Source organism: Lissotriton helveticus, chromosome 5_1, assembly GCF_964261635.1.
Source record: "Lissotriton helveticus chromosome 5_1, aLisHel1.1, whole genome shotgun sequence".
Classification (NCBI taxonomy): Eukaryota; Metazoa; Chordata; class Amphibia; order Caudata; family Salamandridae; genus Lissotriton; species Lissotriton helveticus.
This window is the reverse complement of record NC_136065.1, coordinates 1640214906-1640233358: the sequence shown is the minus strand read 5'-3', so window position 1 is coordinate 1640233358 and position 18453 is coordinate 1640214906. Positions and strand designations below refer to the sequence as shown.

The 18453-nt window shown below is 45.2% G+C and overlaps 1 protein-coding gene across 1 annotated transcript in view; it reads left to right on the top strand.

The window, feature by feature from the left end:
* The window catches only part of LOC144752744 (uncharacterized), a 339420-nt gene that overhangs the window by 168962 nt on the left and 152005 nt on the right, over positions 1–18453 (top strand). The window contains exons 12-14 of the mRNA XM_078640601.1: positions 7402–7534; positions 10801–10943; positions 13733–13890. Of these exons, the coding sequence (XP_078496727.1) occupies positions 7402–7534; positions 10801–10943; positions 13733–13890 (434 nt within the window). The remainder of the gene's footprint in view (positions 1–7401; positions 7535–10800; positions 10944–13732; positions 13891–18453) is intronic.

Below are 18453 nucleotides of genomic sequence, written 5' to 3'. Positions count from 1 at the left end.
TTCAGGGGCGGACTCTTTGTTCCAAACTGGCGGTTGATGTATGATTTTGCAATTGAGTTGTTCGTCCTTACCACCGCGGCTGAGTTCCTCAACTGTGGCAGGAAAAGCACCAATGGGTTCAGCACTGCCTTCAGTTCCTGTCACTATTTAATATTCGATGATGTTTGAATTTCTTTTATTTGATATATTTTTTGCCCCTAATTTCCTTATTTATTTATTTTTCTGCTACTCTATGGATTTTGATACATTTGTTTTTATATTTACAATTATATTTATCATTTTTTCTCTACTATAACGTATTTTAAGATATACAATGTTTTCATATATTTTTTATAATGTATTTATGAAACTCTAATAAAAAAATTATAACACAAAAAGTTCTCGAGGTGTCTGCAGACAGCTGTTAGCTCGCTGGTTCTTTAGGGACTTGGAGGTAAGCATCCTGTAGGTCGATTTTGGTTAGAAAATCCCCCAGAGAGATAAGAGGAATGAGTTGCTGAAGGGAACTCATCTTGAAATGAACTAGTTCTGGTGTCTTAAATCGATAATCATTCTGTATTGCCCCGAAGTTTTCTTCACCAGGAATACTCATGAATGCCACCCCTGCCCCTGTTGACCTGGTGGGACCAGGACTATAGCCATCTTCCTGAATAATGTTGACACACTGTCCAGGAAGGCCTCCCTCTTTGAGCTGTGTCCTGCAAGAGGAGCAGGCAGGAAACGAGGGATCATCAGGCCATGAGAAGAAATGGTGCAACCCTCTTTTATAACCTCAGAACTCACTAGTCCTGGACCCCGCGGACCCCATAGTCCTGAAAAAAAACAGAGAAGACCTCCAACTGGTTCCCTGGCATAGGAGCTCTGAGAAGGATTGCCTTTGTTACCTGGAGGCTGGCGAGGGCACCAGAATTCCCAGACCGAGGATGCAATCTTGCCCGGGTCTTTCTTTTTTCTTGGCAGTCTCTTTTCCTGTATTTCAAAGGCTGCGTATGGTTTTGGTTCTCGAAGGATTCCACAGCACTTCTTCAAGTTCTTCTGCAAATAATTTTTTTCCTGAGAAGTGCATGCGAAGGAGGGAAGTCTTTTGAGAAAAATCTACTTTCCAACCCCTCAGGAGTAAATGACGCCTGGCCACCACAACCCCTGTGGAGGTCATAGCAGGGGCTGTGTGGCTGTCAAAAACCACACCTGAAAGGAATTTAGCCTGGACCTCCATCTGCTCAAGGAGTTAAGAACAACAGACTTCAGACAGACTTAAGACAGACTTAAGACAGACTTAAAACAGACTTAAGATAGACTTAAGACAGACTTAAGACAGACTTAAAACAGAGTTGAGACAGACTTAAAACAGACTTAAGACAGACTTAAAACAGACTTAAGACAGACTTAAAACAGACTTAAGACAGACTTAAGACAGACTTAAAACAGACTTAAGACAGAATTAAAGCAGACTTAAAACAGACTTAACACAGACTTAAAACAGACTTAAGACAGACAAGACAGACTTAAAACAGACTTAAAACAGACTTAACACAGACTTAAGACAGACTTAAAACAGACTTAAAACAGACCTAAGACAGACTTAAAACAGACTTAACACAGACTTAAAACAAATGTAAGACAGACTTCAGTCAGACTTCAGTCAGACTTAAGACAGACTTAAAACAGACTTAAGACAGACTTAAGACAGACTTAAGACAGACTTAAGACAGACTTAAGACAAACTTAAGACAAACTTAAGACAGACTTAAGACAGACTTAAGACAGACTTAAAACAGACTTAAAAAAGACTTAAGACAGACTTAAGACAGACTTAAAACAGACTTAAGACAGACTTAAGACAGACTTAAAACAGACTTAAAACAGACTTCAGACAGACTTAAGACAGACTTAAGACAAACTTAAAACAGACTTAAGACAGACTTAAGACAGACTTAAGACAGACCTAAGACAGACTTAACACAGACTTAAGACAGACTTAAAACAGACTTAAAACAGACTTAAAACAAACTTAAGACAGACTTAAAACAGACTTAAGACAGACTTAAAACAGACTTAAAACAGACTTAAGACAGACTTAAAACAGACTTAACACAGAGTTAAGACAAACTTAAGACAGACTTCAGTCAGACTTCAGTCAGTCTTAAGACAGACTTAAAACAGACTTAAAACAGACTTAAGACAGACTTAAGACAAACTTAAGACAGACTTAAAACAGACTTAAGACAGACTTAAGACAGACTCAAGACAGACTTAAAACAGACTTAAAACAGACTTAAGACAGACTTAAGACAGACTTACAACAGACTTAAAACAGACTTAAAACAGACTTAAGACAAACTTAGGACAGACTTAAAACAGACTTAAGATAGACTTAAGTTAGGATTTTGTCTTAAGTCTAACTGAAGTCTGTCTTAAGTTTGTCTTTAGACAAACTTAAGACAAAATCCTAACTTCTGTGAATACCAAGTAGTAAGTTTAGGATTTTGTCTTAAGTTAGTTCTGTGAATCGGCCCCAGGGAGTTTAGGAACCGCAGGTCTCTGGCACTGTCTAAACCAATCTCTACTGGAGTTCGGCTGCTCAGAATCAGCAGGACGCTGCTAGTTGGAAGACAAATCATCCAGGATGGACTTAATTTCCTCTTTATGAATATATGTGTCTCTTGGAGCAGAAGAGTTATCTGGGAACCCCAAATCTTCATCATATTCTGGAGGGGGCTAGGATGAAAACGAGGAAGGAGAGGACCCTGAAACACCAGAGGAATTGGAACCAGGATGGAACGGTGGCCATATTCCATCCTACCCTTTAAATGGACCATGAGCCTCTGACATGGACTTCACCACCACCTGTAAATTCTTGTACGCCTCTGGAGAAGAGCGACCACCTCGCCCCAGAGAAGGAGAGGGGGAGGTTGCCTCTGTTTCTTCACTGCTGCCCATCTTGACAGTCAGACAGTAGCTCACATGAGGGGCCCAGAGGACTAAGGGCCCCATGCATCAACCTAAAAACCGATCGCAAATGTGCAGAGTTGCAGAATCTGTTCCTTTGCGACTGGTATTTTTGCATTAGGGATGCATCATCCCAAATGCAAGAATCGCTATTTAAGGAATCGCTAAATTTGCGATTATTTAAATTGCGATTACATTTAAGGAATCGCAAATTGCGATTCCTTAAATACTATGCATTAAACAAAAAAAATTGCAATTTTGCTAATAGGAATTGCAAATTAACACCAATCTAAAGTTGAAGGTAATTTTCAATTTCTTTGAAAAGTGCACTAAAGTGCATTTTTCAAAGTCACATGTTACACACACGCATGCCCTTGGGGCATGTGTGTGCGCAACATGTGGTTACATTGTAATTTTTGGGGTGCAACAGGGTACCGTTTTGGAACCCTTGCACCCTTGAAATTGCATGCCCAATTTGCGAGTACCTATTGGGTACTCGCAAATTGCGCATGCAATCTCCCATTCATTCCTATAGGCCTCTGGGCCCATAGGAATGAATGGGAAGCCATTCCTTAATTGCAACTCGCAATTTGCGACTCGCAATTAAGGAATTTATAGGAATCACTACATTTTATGCGATTCCTACATGTGTATGCAATAGTGATTCTTTAATTACAATTCTTTAATAATCACAATTAAAGAATCGCTATTGTCAATGTTGATGCGTGCGCCCCAAAGACGCCAATATATATGGAGGACAAAGGACTCCTCACTAGGGAAGCGTTGGTTCAGGCTGTTTTATCTTTGGTCCTCTCCCGCATTGATTATGTCAACTCACTTTATTTCGACCTTCCGGCATATTTAATCGAAAGACTAAAGCTGGTGCAGAATCAGGCGGCGAGACTGATTCTCCGTCAGCCAAAATGGCAACGCGCTTCCCCTCTAATGAGGAAGCTACACTGGCTTCCCGTAACACAACGTTGTGCTTTCAAAATCAGGTGTTTCATCTTCAAATCTCTGCACGGCTCCTGTCCGAAATTTGTTTCCAACCTCATTCAGAGATATAGACCTGCTCGCAATCTGCGCTCAACCCCCCTGAACCTCCTGGTCACCCCGACCTACAAACTGAAGAGACTATCAGCCAGATTCATCAAGCTAAATTGCACTTGCAAAGGGCAAGATTCTCAGAATCTTGCCTTTTGCGAGTGCGATTTTTGCATTTGGGATTCATCATCCCAAATGCAAAATTCGCTATTAAAGAATTCACACATTTGCGAAGAATTGCATTCAAGGAATCTCTATTTGAGATTCCTTAAATGCAATTCATGAATCATTTTAAAATTGCGAAATTGCAATTTTGGGCCGCTATTTACCGAGAGGTCAGACCTCGTGGTAAATAGCAAAAACTTAGAAAAATGCATTTTAATGCATTTTTCTAAGTTGCATGTTACACACACACATGTCCTTTGGACATGTGTGTGCGCAACACCAATGTAGATTACATTTCAGGGGTGCTACAGGGTGTCCTTTGGACACCCCTGCACCCTTGAAATTGCATCCTTATTTGCGATTAGCTAATTGCTAATCGCAAATAAGGAATAACTCCCCATGCATTCCTATGGGCCTGTAGGCCCATAGGAATGCATGGGGAGTTATTCCTTATTTGCGATTAGCAATTTGCTAATCGCAAATAAGGAACATGTAGGAATCGCAATATTTTTTGCAATTCCTACATGAATCCCGTTTTGCAAGTCCTTAATAGCGATTCCTTATGAATCGCTATTAAAGACTCGCAAAACGGGTCTTTGATGAATCTGGCAGTATGTGGCATTAGATTCCCCATTTTTGGAACGGTCTTCCCCCTAACATCAGATCCTGTACAGAGTTCCAGATCTTCTGGAGACTTCTTAACCCCTTCCGTGCGGGGGTAATTGGCCCGCTATGCTGGGGGGGCGAGGGGCGCGTGCAGCGCCCCCATGCTCATGACGAGCTCAGCTCGTCATGAGGCACGGCGCTCGTGTGCTCCTGACGAGCTGAGCTCGTCACGGCCACACCCGCTCCTGTGGAACGCTCAGCACAGCAGGGGAATTATCCCCGCGTGTGAGCGTTCCACGGCTCATGACGAGCTGAGCTCGTCATGAGCACCGGATCGCCGTGTCTCGTGACGAGCACAGTTCGTCATGAGCATCGATGAGGTTAAGACCTGGCTGTTTATCCCGGCATATGAATAACCTACCAGGACCCAGGATACTCCTATATTTAGCGCCAAGAAACCGACTGGTGAACGTGCGCTCTACAAATAATTTTAACATAACATAACAAAGGACCACAACAGGAGACCACTGAACTGCCCAACAGGAAGCAAACAACGTTTGCTGAAGGCAGAACCCCCTATAACTTATGAGTATTGTTACTCTAAAGGGCTAGTGCCCTGTAAGGAATAGATCAGGACCACACCAGGAGGTAAACTAAAGTAAAGATCCTTTTAATACCTCATTTGAGCACAGGCAGAGTGCAAGCCACCTTAGGAAAGACATAAAAAGAGTCCCTCATTCAGTTTCACCCCTTTTTCCTGTGTGGGACATAGTGACCGTGCAGGACAGACAGCGCCAAATGTAAATATAAAAAAACGTGGGCCTCATTTACAACATTTTGGCGCAGGGCAGCACCGCAACGCTTCCTGCTGCGCTGCCCGAACAGGAAGTGCTTGGGAACAAGGAGGTTTTATGGGAGGAGCTTGGAAGGTTAATAGTAAGGGAAGAAAGTGTAGTGGGACCATCAATATATAGTAAATCCACAAGAATCCAGGAGAAGTTGAAGAGGTATTTATTAGAGCCTCTACCTTCTGAAGATCAGCAGTGTAACTGAAGGTGTACTGATATTCAGAATATGGAACAAGCATCAACATTCAACTAGACACAGGATATGCAGAAGGATACATTGCACGAAGCATTCCATAATTACAACGCATACTTTTACAACGCATACCTTTACAATGCATTTTTTACAACGCAACATCCATTACAACGCATTCCATAACAACGCATACTACCTTTACAACGCATACCATTACAATGCATACCATTACATTGCATGTATGGTAAGTATTGGATAGTGTAGGGGTAAAAATTACTATTCTAACTCCAGGGGGTGCAACAGTAGGCTAAGTGTTGGATAGTGTAAGGGTACTATGCGTTGTGATGGTATGCGTTGTAATGGTATGTGTTTTAATGACTGCGTTGTAATGACATGCGTCGTAATGGATGTTGCGTTGTAAAAGTTTCGTTGTAATGGTAGTGCGTTGTAAAAGTTGCGTTGTAAAGGTTGTTTCCCATTCCATAATAGAACAAATCAGGAACAGTCTAAAACTGATACAATCTATCATAATACTACACATCCCCTTTCTTTATAAACTAAAATGAATGAATTAATAACAACGAGTTATTTAAACAATACATAATCGTCATATTTCGTTGGAACACGCACAAGGATGCATTGCATGACGCATTCCATAACAGAACAAATAAGGAACATTCTAAAACTAATACAATCTATCATAATACTACAGAAAGTTTTAAAAAGGTGTGCGAAAAGCGAGCAGAAGAGGTAAAACCTCATATAGGGGCATATGTAGGTAATTTCCATTTTGCGATTCTCAAATAGAGATTTTTAAGGAATCGCTATTTGAGAATTGCAAAATGGAATGTAGGTAATAATTCACAATTTTTTTGCGAATCTCTAACATTCCTTAATTACGATTAGCAAATTGCGAATGGTAATTAAGGAATGAATGGGGACATATTTTCAAATTGCGATTTTCTATGAGAAAATCGCAATTTGAGAATCGCAATTCCAAGGGTGCCAGGGTGTCCAAAGGACACCTGTTGCACCCCTGGAATGTGCCTGTAAGTACATGTGGCGCACAGACAGGCCCTAAGGGCCTGTCTGTGCGCCACATGGCACTTTGATTTTTTTTTTTTTAATGCATTTTGAGAGGAAATCGCAAAATACCATCTACTTGAAGTAGGTGGTATTTTGCGATTTCTTAAGCCAAAATCGCAATTTTAAATGCACCCCTACATAGCATTTAAGGAATTGCAAAATTGTGATTCCTTAAATGCTTGAGCAAAATAAGGAATCGCAATTCCTTATTTTGCTAAGTGGCACCTACATATCAAAACGCCGTTTGCGAATCGCAAACGCCTATCTACATATGCCCCATAGTGAGTACTGGGATGAGGAAGAGGCTGAGGATGGTAACGGAACATCTCGTTGGTAGATTCTGGGCCGGGTGGCACTTTACACTGCTGCCCTACACATCTCAGACTTCACCTGCAATGTGGTGGCTTCAGGAAGTACCTTGTGGCTGGACTCTTAATGTCCATCAGGTATGTCACCAAGGGCCTGGGGCTTCCCAACCCCATTATTTATTTATATTTTTCCCTGTTGCAGAGGCGGGCTTGAATCGCGGTCCTGGTCGAAGGCACAGCCTGGTCTGAAGGTGGACTTCCTGCCTCCGGTCCTCTCAGCCCGCCCTGGCGATGGACGGACGAGTTGGACGAAGGGACGGAAGGATGGCGGCGGCGTGAGTACCTTCAGCTTTACCGTGTCTCACTTCGAATACTCACGCGCATAGAAGGAAGCTGTAGCACATCTTACATGCATGTTCATTTAGGGGTATATGTAGGTAGGTGTTTGCGATTCGCAAACGCTGAAATTCTGTGAATTTCGGCGTTTGCGAATCGCAAACGGTGTTTTGGTTTGTAGGTGCACATTAGCAAAATAAGGAATCGCAAAAATTGCGATTCCTTATTTTGCTCAAGCATTTAAGGAATCGCAATTTTGCGATTCCTTAAATGCTATGTAGGAGTGAATTTGAAAATGTGATTTTGGCTTAAGGAATCGTAAAATACCACCTAATCCAAGTAGATAGTATTTTGCGATTCCCTTTCTAAATGCATTTTTTTTTATTCAAAGTGCCATGTGGCGCACAGACATGCCCTTAGGGCACATATGTGCGCCACATGTACTTAGAGACACATTCCAGGGGTGCAACAGGTGTCCTTTGGACACCTAGGCACCCTTGGAATTGCGATTCTCAAATTACGATTTTCTCATAGAAATTCACAATTTGAGAATGTATCCCCATTCATTCCTATGGGCCACTTAGCCCATAGGAATGAATGGGACACTCATTCCTTAATTGCGAATCGCAATTAAGGAATGTTAGAGATTCTCAAAAAATCGCGAATTTTTACCTACATTCCAATTCCTTAAAAATCGCTATTTGGGAATCGCAAAATGGAAATTACCTACATATGCCCCTTATTCACAAGAGCTAAAGATATATGTATGATGCCTGTGAAAACTGGAACCCCCCAGAGCCATGGTTCATTGATCATATCTGTCCCCCTTGGTTCCATCTAGACATGAATGAATGAATGAGCAATTTGTATCGCGCAAACTAAGTCCGAGGGCGTCAAGGCGCTTGTATACAGATCACCCACAGACAACTTCGGAGATCATGCTTAAGCCCTGCTTAAGCAGGGTTAGTCCTGAGTTACATAGCCTCTCAGTGTGTGGCAAAGCTCTTTAGAGTTGTGAGTTTTATCCCACATGGGGACTCCTTCCAGCCCCACAGCAATACAAACCTGTGTTTTTTTTGTCTGAGTAAAACATTGTGGGACCAATTCACAGAACTAATCTGAGACAAAATCCTAAACTTACTACTTTTGGTATTCACAGAAGGCACTTAATAGTAGTAAAGTTAGGATTTTGTCTTAAGTTTGACTTAAGATGGACCTAAGACAGAATTAAGACAAACTTAGGACAGACTTAAGACAGACTTAATATCGACTTAAGACAAAATCCTAACTTTACTACTACTAAATGCTTTCTGTGAGTACCAAAAGTAGTAAATTGGGGATTTTGTCTCAGATTACTTCTGTGAATCGGGCCCTTTTTGTTTAGCCCCCTTCTCATGAATGAAACACTGGACAGAGTTGAGTTCTTTTGTGGCCCAATCAAGATATGGGCCTATTGTTTAAACTTACCCTTTGCCTTGAATCAACTACCAACATAACTATTTTTGTTGTATTCATTGTTTACTAATGATACTGCTTTGTGAAAAGGTTGATTAGTTACACCGTTCCTTGTCACTGAGCTCCCTGTGTCTCACTCAGTCACTCTATTAGAGGGTTTTGTAGAGCGCAGCTTGTCACCCCGGGGGGTCTCCAGGCGCTGCGTGGTTGTGCGAGCCTTGGTCGGAGAGGTGGTGGTCGAAAAGCCAAGTCTTGAGCTGTTTCCTGAAGTCCTTTAGAGATTAGGAGTTAGGAGGTGCGCAGGTGGAGGGGGAGGTTGTTCCAGGATTTTGGGGTGAGACAGGAGAAGGAGCGACCTCCACAGTGACTGCGCGGATGCGGGCCAAGACGAGGATGGAGTATCGGCGCTCTCTGGTTGGTCGGTGGAATGTCAGGCGGTTGTTGATGTAGGAGGGTCCAATTGAAGGTTTTGTAGGAATGCGTGAGGAGGTTGAAGAGGCATTTCTTCTCGACTCGGAGCCAGTGGAGGGCCTTGAGTTGGGGGGTAATGCTGTCTCTTCTGGGAAGGCCGAGGATGAGTCTTCCTCTGCTGAGTTCTGGATGGTTTGGAGTCAATTCAGGAGCTGCTTGGTGGTTCCGGCGTTGAGTTTTGCCATAGTCGATTCGGCTGGAGATGAGGGCTTGGGTGACTGTCTTGTTCGTTAAGACGGGGATCCATCGGAAGATCTTGCGGAGCATTCATAGTGTGTGGAAACAGGCAGAGGAGACAGCGTTTATCTGTTGATTCATAGTGAGTTGGGTGTCCAGTATGATTCGGAGGTTGCGACTGTGGTCAGTAGGGGTGGGTGCTTGGCTGAGAACTGGGGGCCACCAGGTGTCGTCCCAAGAATAGGGCTTGTTCTGGAAGATGATGACCTCTGTCTTGTCTGGGTTGAGTTTCAGGCAGTTGGTTCTCATCCAGGTGGAGATGTTCGTCATGGTGGTTTGGAAGTTGATTCTTGTGGTGAGCTTGTGGGTGGTGTACCCCAGAGAACACAAAACCAAGAGGTGCCATATAGGTGTTGAAGAGGGTGGGGCTGAGGGAGGAGCTATGAGGGCCCTGTATATGATGTCTTTGTGGAGAAGAAGCTTGATAGGTGGAAACTCTGTGTTTGGCCGGAGAGGAAGGAGGAGAGCCAGTCGAGTGCCTTGTCCTGGATGCCTATGTGGTGAAGTCTGGAGATGAGGGTGTGGTGGGAGATGGTGTTGAAGGCTGCTGAGAGGTTGCGGATGATGCTGGCTGGTCCGCCTAGGTCAGGGAGTCTCCCGAAGTCATGTGTTGCTGCTATTGGGCGGTCTCGGTGCTGTGATTAGGCTGAAAGCCTGATTGGGAGAGGTGGAGCAGGTTGTTTTCTTCGAGGTATTTTGTGAACTGGCAGTCGATTGCTTTCTCCAAGACTTTGGAGTGGAAGTAGAGGAGCGAGATAGGTTGGTATTTTTTTAGCCACTCCACACTACCCCACATACCTAGAACAGAGCCACTCTGCACTACCCATCTTCTCTCCAATGGAAGCACTCTGCACTACTCTACTTGCCTTCAATAAAACCACTGTGCCCCCCCTAACCCCCCAAAAATGTATCTCCATTGAATTCAGCTGAATCGCCTTCCTTAAAAACATGCTCCGGGGTTCAGGAGTATCACCAAACTAAACATCTTACTCCCCTACAGAGACAGCTCACAGATGTCTCTGTTACAAGCGACGCACACTCTTTTCCTGATGCTGAGGTAACGCACAAACTTCCCTAACCTTACTCTTCGCTTGTGATACAGGTGTTGCCGCTCGGCCCGAAAACCCAAGCACGGTGTCCAGACTCCGGCCGATCCCTTCAGAAGACCCAACTGCTGGAGAAGCTCCTTGCAGCTCTATCGAGAGACCGAGAAGCCGGCAGCCCCTTCCTGCACTACCTGACCAGGTGACCCCCCACTCAAGTTTTACTCCTACCTGCAAAGCGTGGATGGCACGCCAGACCTGTCAGGCTTATTGAGCTCTCTTAAATGGCTCTCATATTTTTACATGTATATGTTGACGTACATTTCCAACCATTAAATTGACACCATTAAAGTTCCACAGTAAAACCAAACAAGCATTGGCAAAGCCAATAGGTCTGCTGTTGTCCGCCAGCCTTTTGGCAATTCTTGTTTTGTTTTGCATTGAATTCTTTCAAACTTTATTGTTTAGGAAGCTGCCAGGCCTTCACCAACACCTCCCCCCCCAAACAAAAGACGATGGCTACAGGCATAAATGCATTTCTGGTCTCAAAAAAGTACACATTACCATAATACTCCCTGGCACTGACGGGCACTACTCTGTGTGAAGGTTGTGCTCCTTGCAAAAGGGGGGCAGGCTGTAACTCATAGTGGAATCAGTCAATGGCTGGAAAGGGGTGACACATTGCCCCTTGACGCATGCTGGATCTGGTGGAAGAAAAACGTGAATGACACAATCATGGACTAAGGGTCTGGATTAGATCTTGAAGACAGTGATGGCTATCCGTCCGCCAAAATATAGATCCCATTATATACTGTGGTTTCTTGTGCCTTGTTAGTGTGTATAGTGCTTGCCTACTCCATCCATGTAGTTCTGTAGCATTTACCTGGACATAAAGTGGCTTAAGATAGATTTAAGCACACATACAACATGTAAGATGTAACACAATCTTGAGAATTGGCAGGCCAGCTAGGCATATAGCACCTGGATTGTGTCTCCATGCAGACGCATGACATGTGTGTGATATGCTGCCTCTGCTCCGGAGTGAAGCATACAAATACAATGTGTGGCATGTCAAGGTAGTAACAGTCAATTTCGCTTTCTCACTGCTGTATGGCCTACTCCTCTCATAGGCCAGAGAATTCCCTTATATACTTTTGAAATGGTAATTCCTGATCAGAAAGGAGTTGCGTTGCAATGTTTGGTATGTTTAGAATAGTGGTGATAAATACTACTTACTGGTGTAGTTGGATTCTACATTGCTATTTTAGAAAGGCCAATTTTAGAAAGTTAAAGAAAGAACACAAATGCCAGTACTGATATCTTTTCACACATTCATCCACCACTGAGATCATACACAAATATTATGATCATCAGGAATTTGTTAATTGTTTCCGTTTTCTTTTACTCTTCAAAACCTTTTTTTAGGAATATTTTCTATACTCAATTCACATAAACTAGATATACAAACATATCACTACACTGGGAAAATATCAATAATAAATACAAGAAATGAAAAAACCACGCGGGTAAAAATCCCCATCAGGTCCTTTGCCACTGCGGATGCAGTCGTGGTCCAGGAGGAATGTATCTGGGTATCTAGTGGCATAATCCACCAAACCAGGATGTACCTGCTGCCTTGGGGATCCATGTCGATGCCCACCGTCTCAAAGTGTGTGCCAATGACTGGCAGGGGGGGCTTTGGGCCTTTTTCCTGTCTCCCTGCAAGCCTGGCAGGTCGTACAAGTCTTACAGAATGTATGTGAGGAAGTCTTGATCCTCGGCCAATAAAAGTGTGGGATAAGCCTTGCAAAGGTCTTGTCTTGGTCCAGGTGTCCTGTCGGGGGCCTCTTGTGAGCCTACTCCGGCAGGAAGGCCCTGTAGCATTGGGGGCCCTCTAGGGCCCTTGTTGTCCCATGCACAGGAACTTTAGGCTCACTGTAACGGAGGCTGTTCTCCCAGTACATATGGTGACAACCAGAGGCATCACCTGCTGCTTGGGCTTCAGCCTGTTGCTTCATACCCACAAGGGTTGGGCACTCTCTTTGTGCCCTACAGAGCTCCTCCTTGGTTGGTCCTCCTTCTACATGCCATCCTGCAATGCCCTCTTCAGTGGACACCAGGGCGGCCATCACAGTTGCCCCTTCAATTTCACTAGAGGTACATTCAGGGGCAGCTTTCCTACGCTCCCTGCCTTTCCCCTTCTGAGCAGCTGTCCGGGCCATTTTTCCAGGCTCCAGCACTTTTGACTCCAATCCTGGGCAGCCACGGACCTTGTCGTGGCACAGATCCAATCAGATAATCCTAACAGTCCACATGAGCCTCGAGCTCCACCTCCTTCCAGGCAGTATGCGCCGTTCTGGCAGCCTCGCACCAATGCAACCACTCTTGCCCCATGCTGCAAAGGGTGCCTGTGTTGTAGGGAGGATTGTTTTGTGCAGGAAAGAGCACCTTCCTGCACAAAAACAATCCTGAGTGGCTGTTCCCTCTTTTTATGTGTGCTGCAGAATGCAGCACAAATAGAAGGAGGAAGTAATGAGGAGAAATAAAGATATTTCTTCCTGTTATGCCTCTCCTTGGGAGGTGGATCTTTTTGGTGAATTGCCAGGTTTTGTAAATTCGCGAATGTGTCAAAAACCACAGGAATTGCGTGGGAACGCTCAAGCAACGCTCATGGAACACCTCCCTTGCACAGAGTAACGCAGTTCAGCAATTTGTGTTGTATTATTCCATATTTTTGAAGAACATTCAAATCCACGCAAAGTGACTTTGCGTGGCTTCAAAAATATTGCTTAGAGGTTTGTGTCACGCAAATAACACGTTGTGTGGTGCAAACATAATGCACAGCTCTCAAAGACATGCCTCTCGGTCTTTACATCGGGGTATTGCAGCTCTGAGCCAGCATCAGTCTAGGCATTGAGGCCAGTAGGATGTGCAAGCACTTTATGTCTCCTTCTCCTAGTCTTATTTCTCTTTCTCTCATCCACTCTCAAGGTTTGAAAGTGCTCAGATGGTGCACAACTTCCTGCTGTGGAGAGAGCTGGAGGACTACTGGGCAGCCGAGGCCAAGCAGACAAACTGCCAGCTCCTGCACCGCGCAGCCTGGGATATCCACCACAAGTACCTGCGGCCTGACGCGCCATGTGCAGCGGGTAAGTCTCAAGTATGACACGCTATGTGCAGTGGATAAGACTCAAGTCTGATGCGTCACGTGCAGCGGATAAGACTCAAGTCTGACGTGCTATGTGCAGTGGATAAGTCTCAAGTATGACGCGACATGTGCAGCAGGTGAGTCTCAAGTATGATGCGCCATGTGCAGCGGATAAGACTCAAGTCTGACGCGCCATGTGCAGTGGATAAGTCTCAAGTATGACGCGACATGTGCAGCAGGTGAGTCTCATGTATGATGCGCCATGTGCAGCAGATAAGTCTCAAGTATGACCACCATGTGCAGCAGGTGAGTCTCAAGTAGGACGCACAATGTGCAGCAGGTGAGTCTCAAGTAAGACGTGCCATGTGCAGCAGGTAAGTCTAAAGCCTGATGCGCCATGTGCAGTGGATAAGTCTCAAGTATGACGCACCATGTGCAGCAGGTGAGTCTCAAGTATGACGCGCCATGTGCAGCAGGTAAGTCTCAAGTATGACGCGCCATGTGCAGCAGGTGAGTCTCAAGTATGATGCGCCATGTGCAGCAGGTAAGTCTAAAGTCTGATGCGCCATGTGCAGCGGATAAGTCTCAAGTCTGACTGCTATGTGCAGCAGGTAAGTCTCAAGCCTGACCGCCATGTGCAGCAGGTAAGTCTCAAGTATGACGCGCCATGTGCAGCAGGTGAGTCTCAAGTAAGACGTGCCATGTGCAGCAGGTAAGTCTAAAGCCTGATGCGCCATGTGCAGTGGATAAGTCTCAAGTATGACGCACCATGTGCAGCGGGTAAGTCTCAAGTCTGGCGCACCATGTGCAGCAGGTAATTCTCAAGTATGACGCGCCATGTGCAGCAGGTGAGTCTCAAGTATGGTGCGCCATGTGCAGCAGGTAATTCTCAAGTATGACGCGCCATGTGCAGCAGGTAATTCTCAAGTATGACGCTCCATGTGCAGCAGGTGAGTCTCAAGTATGGTGCGCCATGTGCAGCAGGTGAGTCTCAAGTATGATGCGCCATGTGCAGCAGGTAAGTCTCAAGTCTGGCGCCCTATGTGCAGCTGGTAAGTCTCAAGTCTGGCGCGCCATGTGCAGCAGGTAATTCTCAAGTATGACACGCCATGTGCAGCAGGTGAGTCTCAAGTATGGTGCGCCATGTGCAGCAGGTGAGTCTCAAGTAGGATGCGCCATGTGCAGCAGGTAAGTCTCAAATCTGGCGCGCCATGTGCAGTGGGTAAGTCTCAAGTCTGACGCGCCATGTGCAGCGGGTAAGTCTCAAGTCTGGCGCACTATGTGCAGTGGGTAAGTCTCAAGTCTGACGCGCCATGTGCAGTGGTTAAGTCTCAAGTCTGGCGCGCCATGTGCAGTGGGTAAGTCTCAAATCTGACCCGCCATGTGCAGCGGGTAAGTCTCAAGTCTGACGCGCCATGTGCAGTGGGTAAGTCTCAAGTCTGACGCGCCATGTGCAGTGGGTAAGTCTCAAGTCTGACGCACCATGTGCAGTGGGTAAGTCTCAAGTCTGACGCGCCATGTGCAGCAGGTAAGTCTCAAGTCTGACGCACCATGTGCAGCGGGTAAGTCTCAAGTCTGGCGCGCCATGTGCAGCGGGTAAGTCTCAAGTCTGACGCGCCATGTGCAGCAGGTAAGTCTCAAGTCTGGCGCGCCATGTGCAGTAGGTAAGTCTCAAGTCTGACGCGCCATGTGCAGCGGGTAAGTCTCAAGTCTGGCGTGCCATGTGCAGTGGGTAAGTCTCAAATCTGACGCGCCATGTGCAGCGGGTAAGTCTCAAGTCTGACGCGCCATATGCAGTGGGTAAATCTCAAGTCTGACGCGCCATGTGCAGTGGGTAAGTCTCAAGTCTGACGCGCTTGTGCAGCAGGTAAGTCGCAAGACTGACGCGCCATGATCCACGGGTAAGTCGCAAGTCTGACGCACCATGTGCAGTGGGTAAGTCTCAAGTATGACCCAAGAGCCTTTTCCAACAATATGTAATTAGACTTATATTCTAAATAAAGCACTCTAACCTTCTCTCTAGAAAACCCTATATAAGTAAGAGGTAAATAAACAGACATGGGCAGGAGGCGGAGCCACAGCAGGTTACCTGGGCTTCAATTGAAGGACGCTCTAATTCAACCAAGTGGAAAATCCAATAACTTGCCGCCTTAGAAAGCATACTTTTGTCGGCCATGAAGATATTTTCAGGGCATTGAGTCCTGTGCAGTAAAATGGCATATCAATACTCTTATTTTAGGGACGAAACGTGTTGGCTGGGCTGACTATGTATTTATGAAATATGAAGACGAATGAGGAATAAAAACAGACTATATAATAAATTGGAGAAACAACCAAGAGAGCGAGGACTTTGAACAGGGTACGTCCCTATCCCCTGGTTACTACTCGAAAACAACGTGGAAGGACCCAATGGTGAATCCTTAAAAAGGACGACTCTGCTGCAAGTTTTGGAATGCCAGAAACCACATAGGTGTTTAAGAAGAACCCTCACCCACCAACCTAGTTGGTGGCATGCTTCTTCATCGGGTTCCCAGCTGTGCAGCCGAATGCTACCCATCTGTGCTTCAACGCCTGAATTACAGCAGAGCGGGTTTTTTGATTTTGTGTGGACGGTGCTCCAAAAAGTTGTGAGCTAAAAATGCCTCTGGGATTCCATGCTGACAATTTGTTTTATTCACGGCGGCCCAGGACATACTAAAAAGAAGACTGGCAATTGGTCTTCCTTATCCTTCAGGGACTTGTCAACATGTTTCAGCTTCGGAAAACAATTCATTAGGCTTTCTTCAGGACCATACAAAGTGAGAAGAATGTGCTATGGCAAAAAAACGCCACGTCTATTAATTTCAGCACACACGCTAAGGTGAGCTTTGCATGCAGTGGTGTATAAGTACTTACGGTCCCACCGCCTGGTTTGAAACACTAGCTACGGGTTTGAAGTAGCTGTAATAGATCCCGGATGGGGCAGACTCCTGTAGTCAAACATTTATCAAGGCTGACTGCCTGCCCTCTGCATGTACTCCGGTCTTCTCGGAATCTGGACGATACCTGAATCCATGTTTGACTACAGGAGTCTGCCCCTTCTGGGATCTATTACAGCTACTTCAAACCTGATGCTAGTGTTTCAAACCAAATGTTGGGACCGTAAGTACGGATACACCACTTCATGCACAGCACACCTTAGCGTGTGTGCTGAAACTAATACACGTGGCGTTTTTATGCCATAGCACATTCTTCTCACTTTGTATGGTCCTGAAGAAAGTCTCATGAAATGTTTTTCGAGTCCGAAACATGTCGACAAGTCCCTGAAGGATAAAGAAGACCAATACCAGTCTTCACGTTGTCCCTCTGTTTTCTTTTTAATATGTCCTGGGCCACTGTGAATAAACAATTTGTCAGCAAAGGAATCCCAGAGGCATTTTTAAACTCACCACTTTTTGGAGCACCATCCACACAAAATCAAAAAACCTGCTCCGCTGTAATTCAGGCGTTGAAGCACAGCTGGGTAGCATTCGGCTGCACAGCTGGGAACCCGATGAAGAAACATGCCACCAACTAGGTTGGCGGGTGAGGGTTCTTCTTAAAAACCTATGTGGTTCCTGGCATTCCGAAACTTGCAGCAGAGTCGTCCTTTTTTAAGGATTCACCATTGGGTCCGTCCACGTTGTTTTTAAGTATGTAATAAATCATTCATCTGGGATATGCTAATGTATTGAATGCAGAATATTCTGTGATCAATATTGATTGACTTTTCGAATATTGTAAATACTGTAGGTGTATTGATATTAGGACTCACGCATGAGTGCTTTTCACCTCTGTATGTTGTTTACTAATGTCCGAAAGGTCTTGGCAATGATTAACCCCTTCCCTGCAACCGTCGGCCATTCTGAGCACTACCTCGCTGGTGCTGCCAATGTCCAACGGCCGACACGGCCCCGCCCCCTTCGCGGAACCGCCGCACTGCCCCGAAATAACGGCCGCGGCTAAGGTGTTAATTGGAGTTGGTGCTCGCCGGTGGGGGCACTGCCACTCATCTTTGGGGACCAGAACATATTTTTCTGCATCAGACATTTACAGAGGGCAACAGACAGAAAAAATTGAAAAGTGGAGCAGGATGGAAAAACTGTCCCTTGGGAAGAAAGCAGGCACTGCAGGAGTGAGATCAAAGGAACGAGGCAACCAGGCAGTGGATTGCAGAGACATGAGGTGGATTTAGGAGTACGCAACCTTGGTATTCTGCGTGCACCCTTTGAAGTGCACTGGCCACGGGTTTCAGAGCAGAGCTTTGGGCACTGGTGCTTTTTCATTTACAAATTAAGCACCGGTGTTTTGGACAGTAGAACCTCAGGGAGTGGGCACCTGTTGTTAGCATGCTAGTGGAGTTAAGACTGTTCTGTGGGGAAGGGCTAGTCCTTTGAACTGGGTAAATGTTCCCCTTACTTAAAGCGAATGTACAACACAGCCAAACGTTACCATAAAATAATATTATTATAACCTCACTGACATTCTTCAGCTGCTGTTCAGATCCACTGGTTATGCTTTGTTTATTGAGTGAAGAATTTAGAAA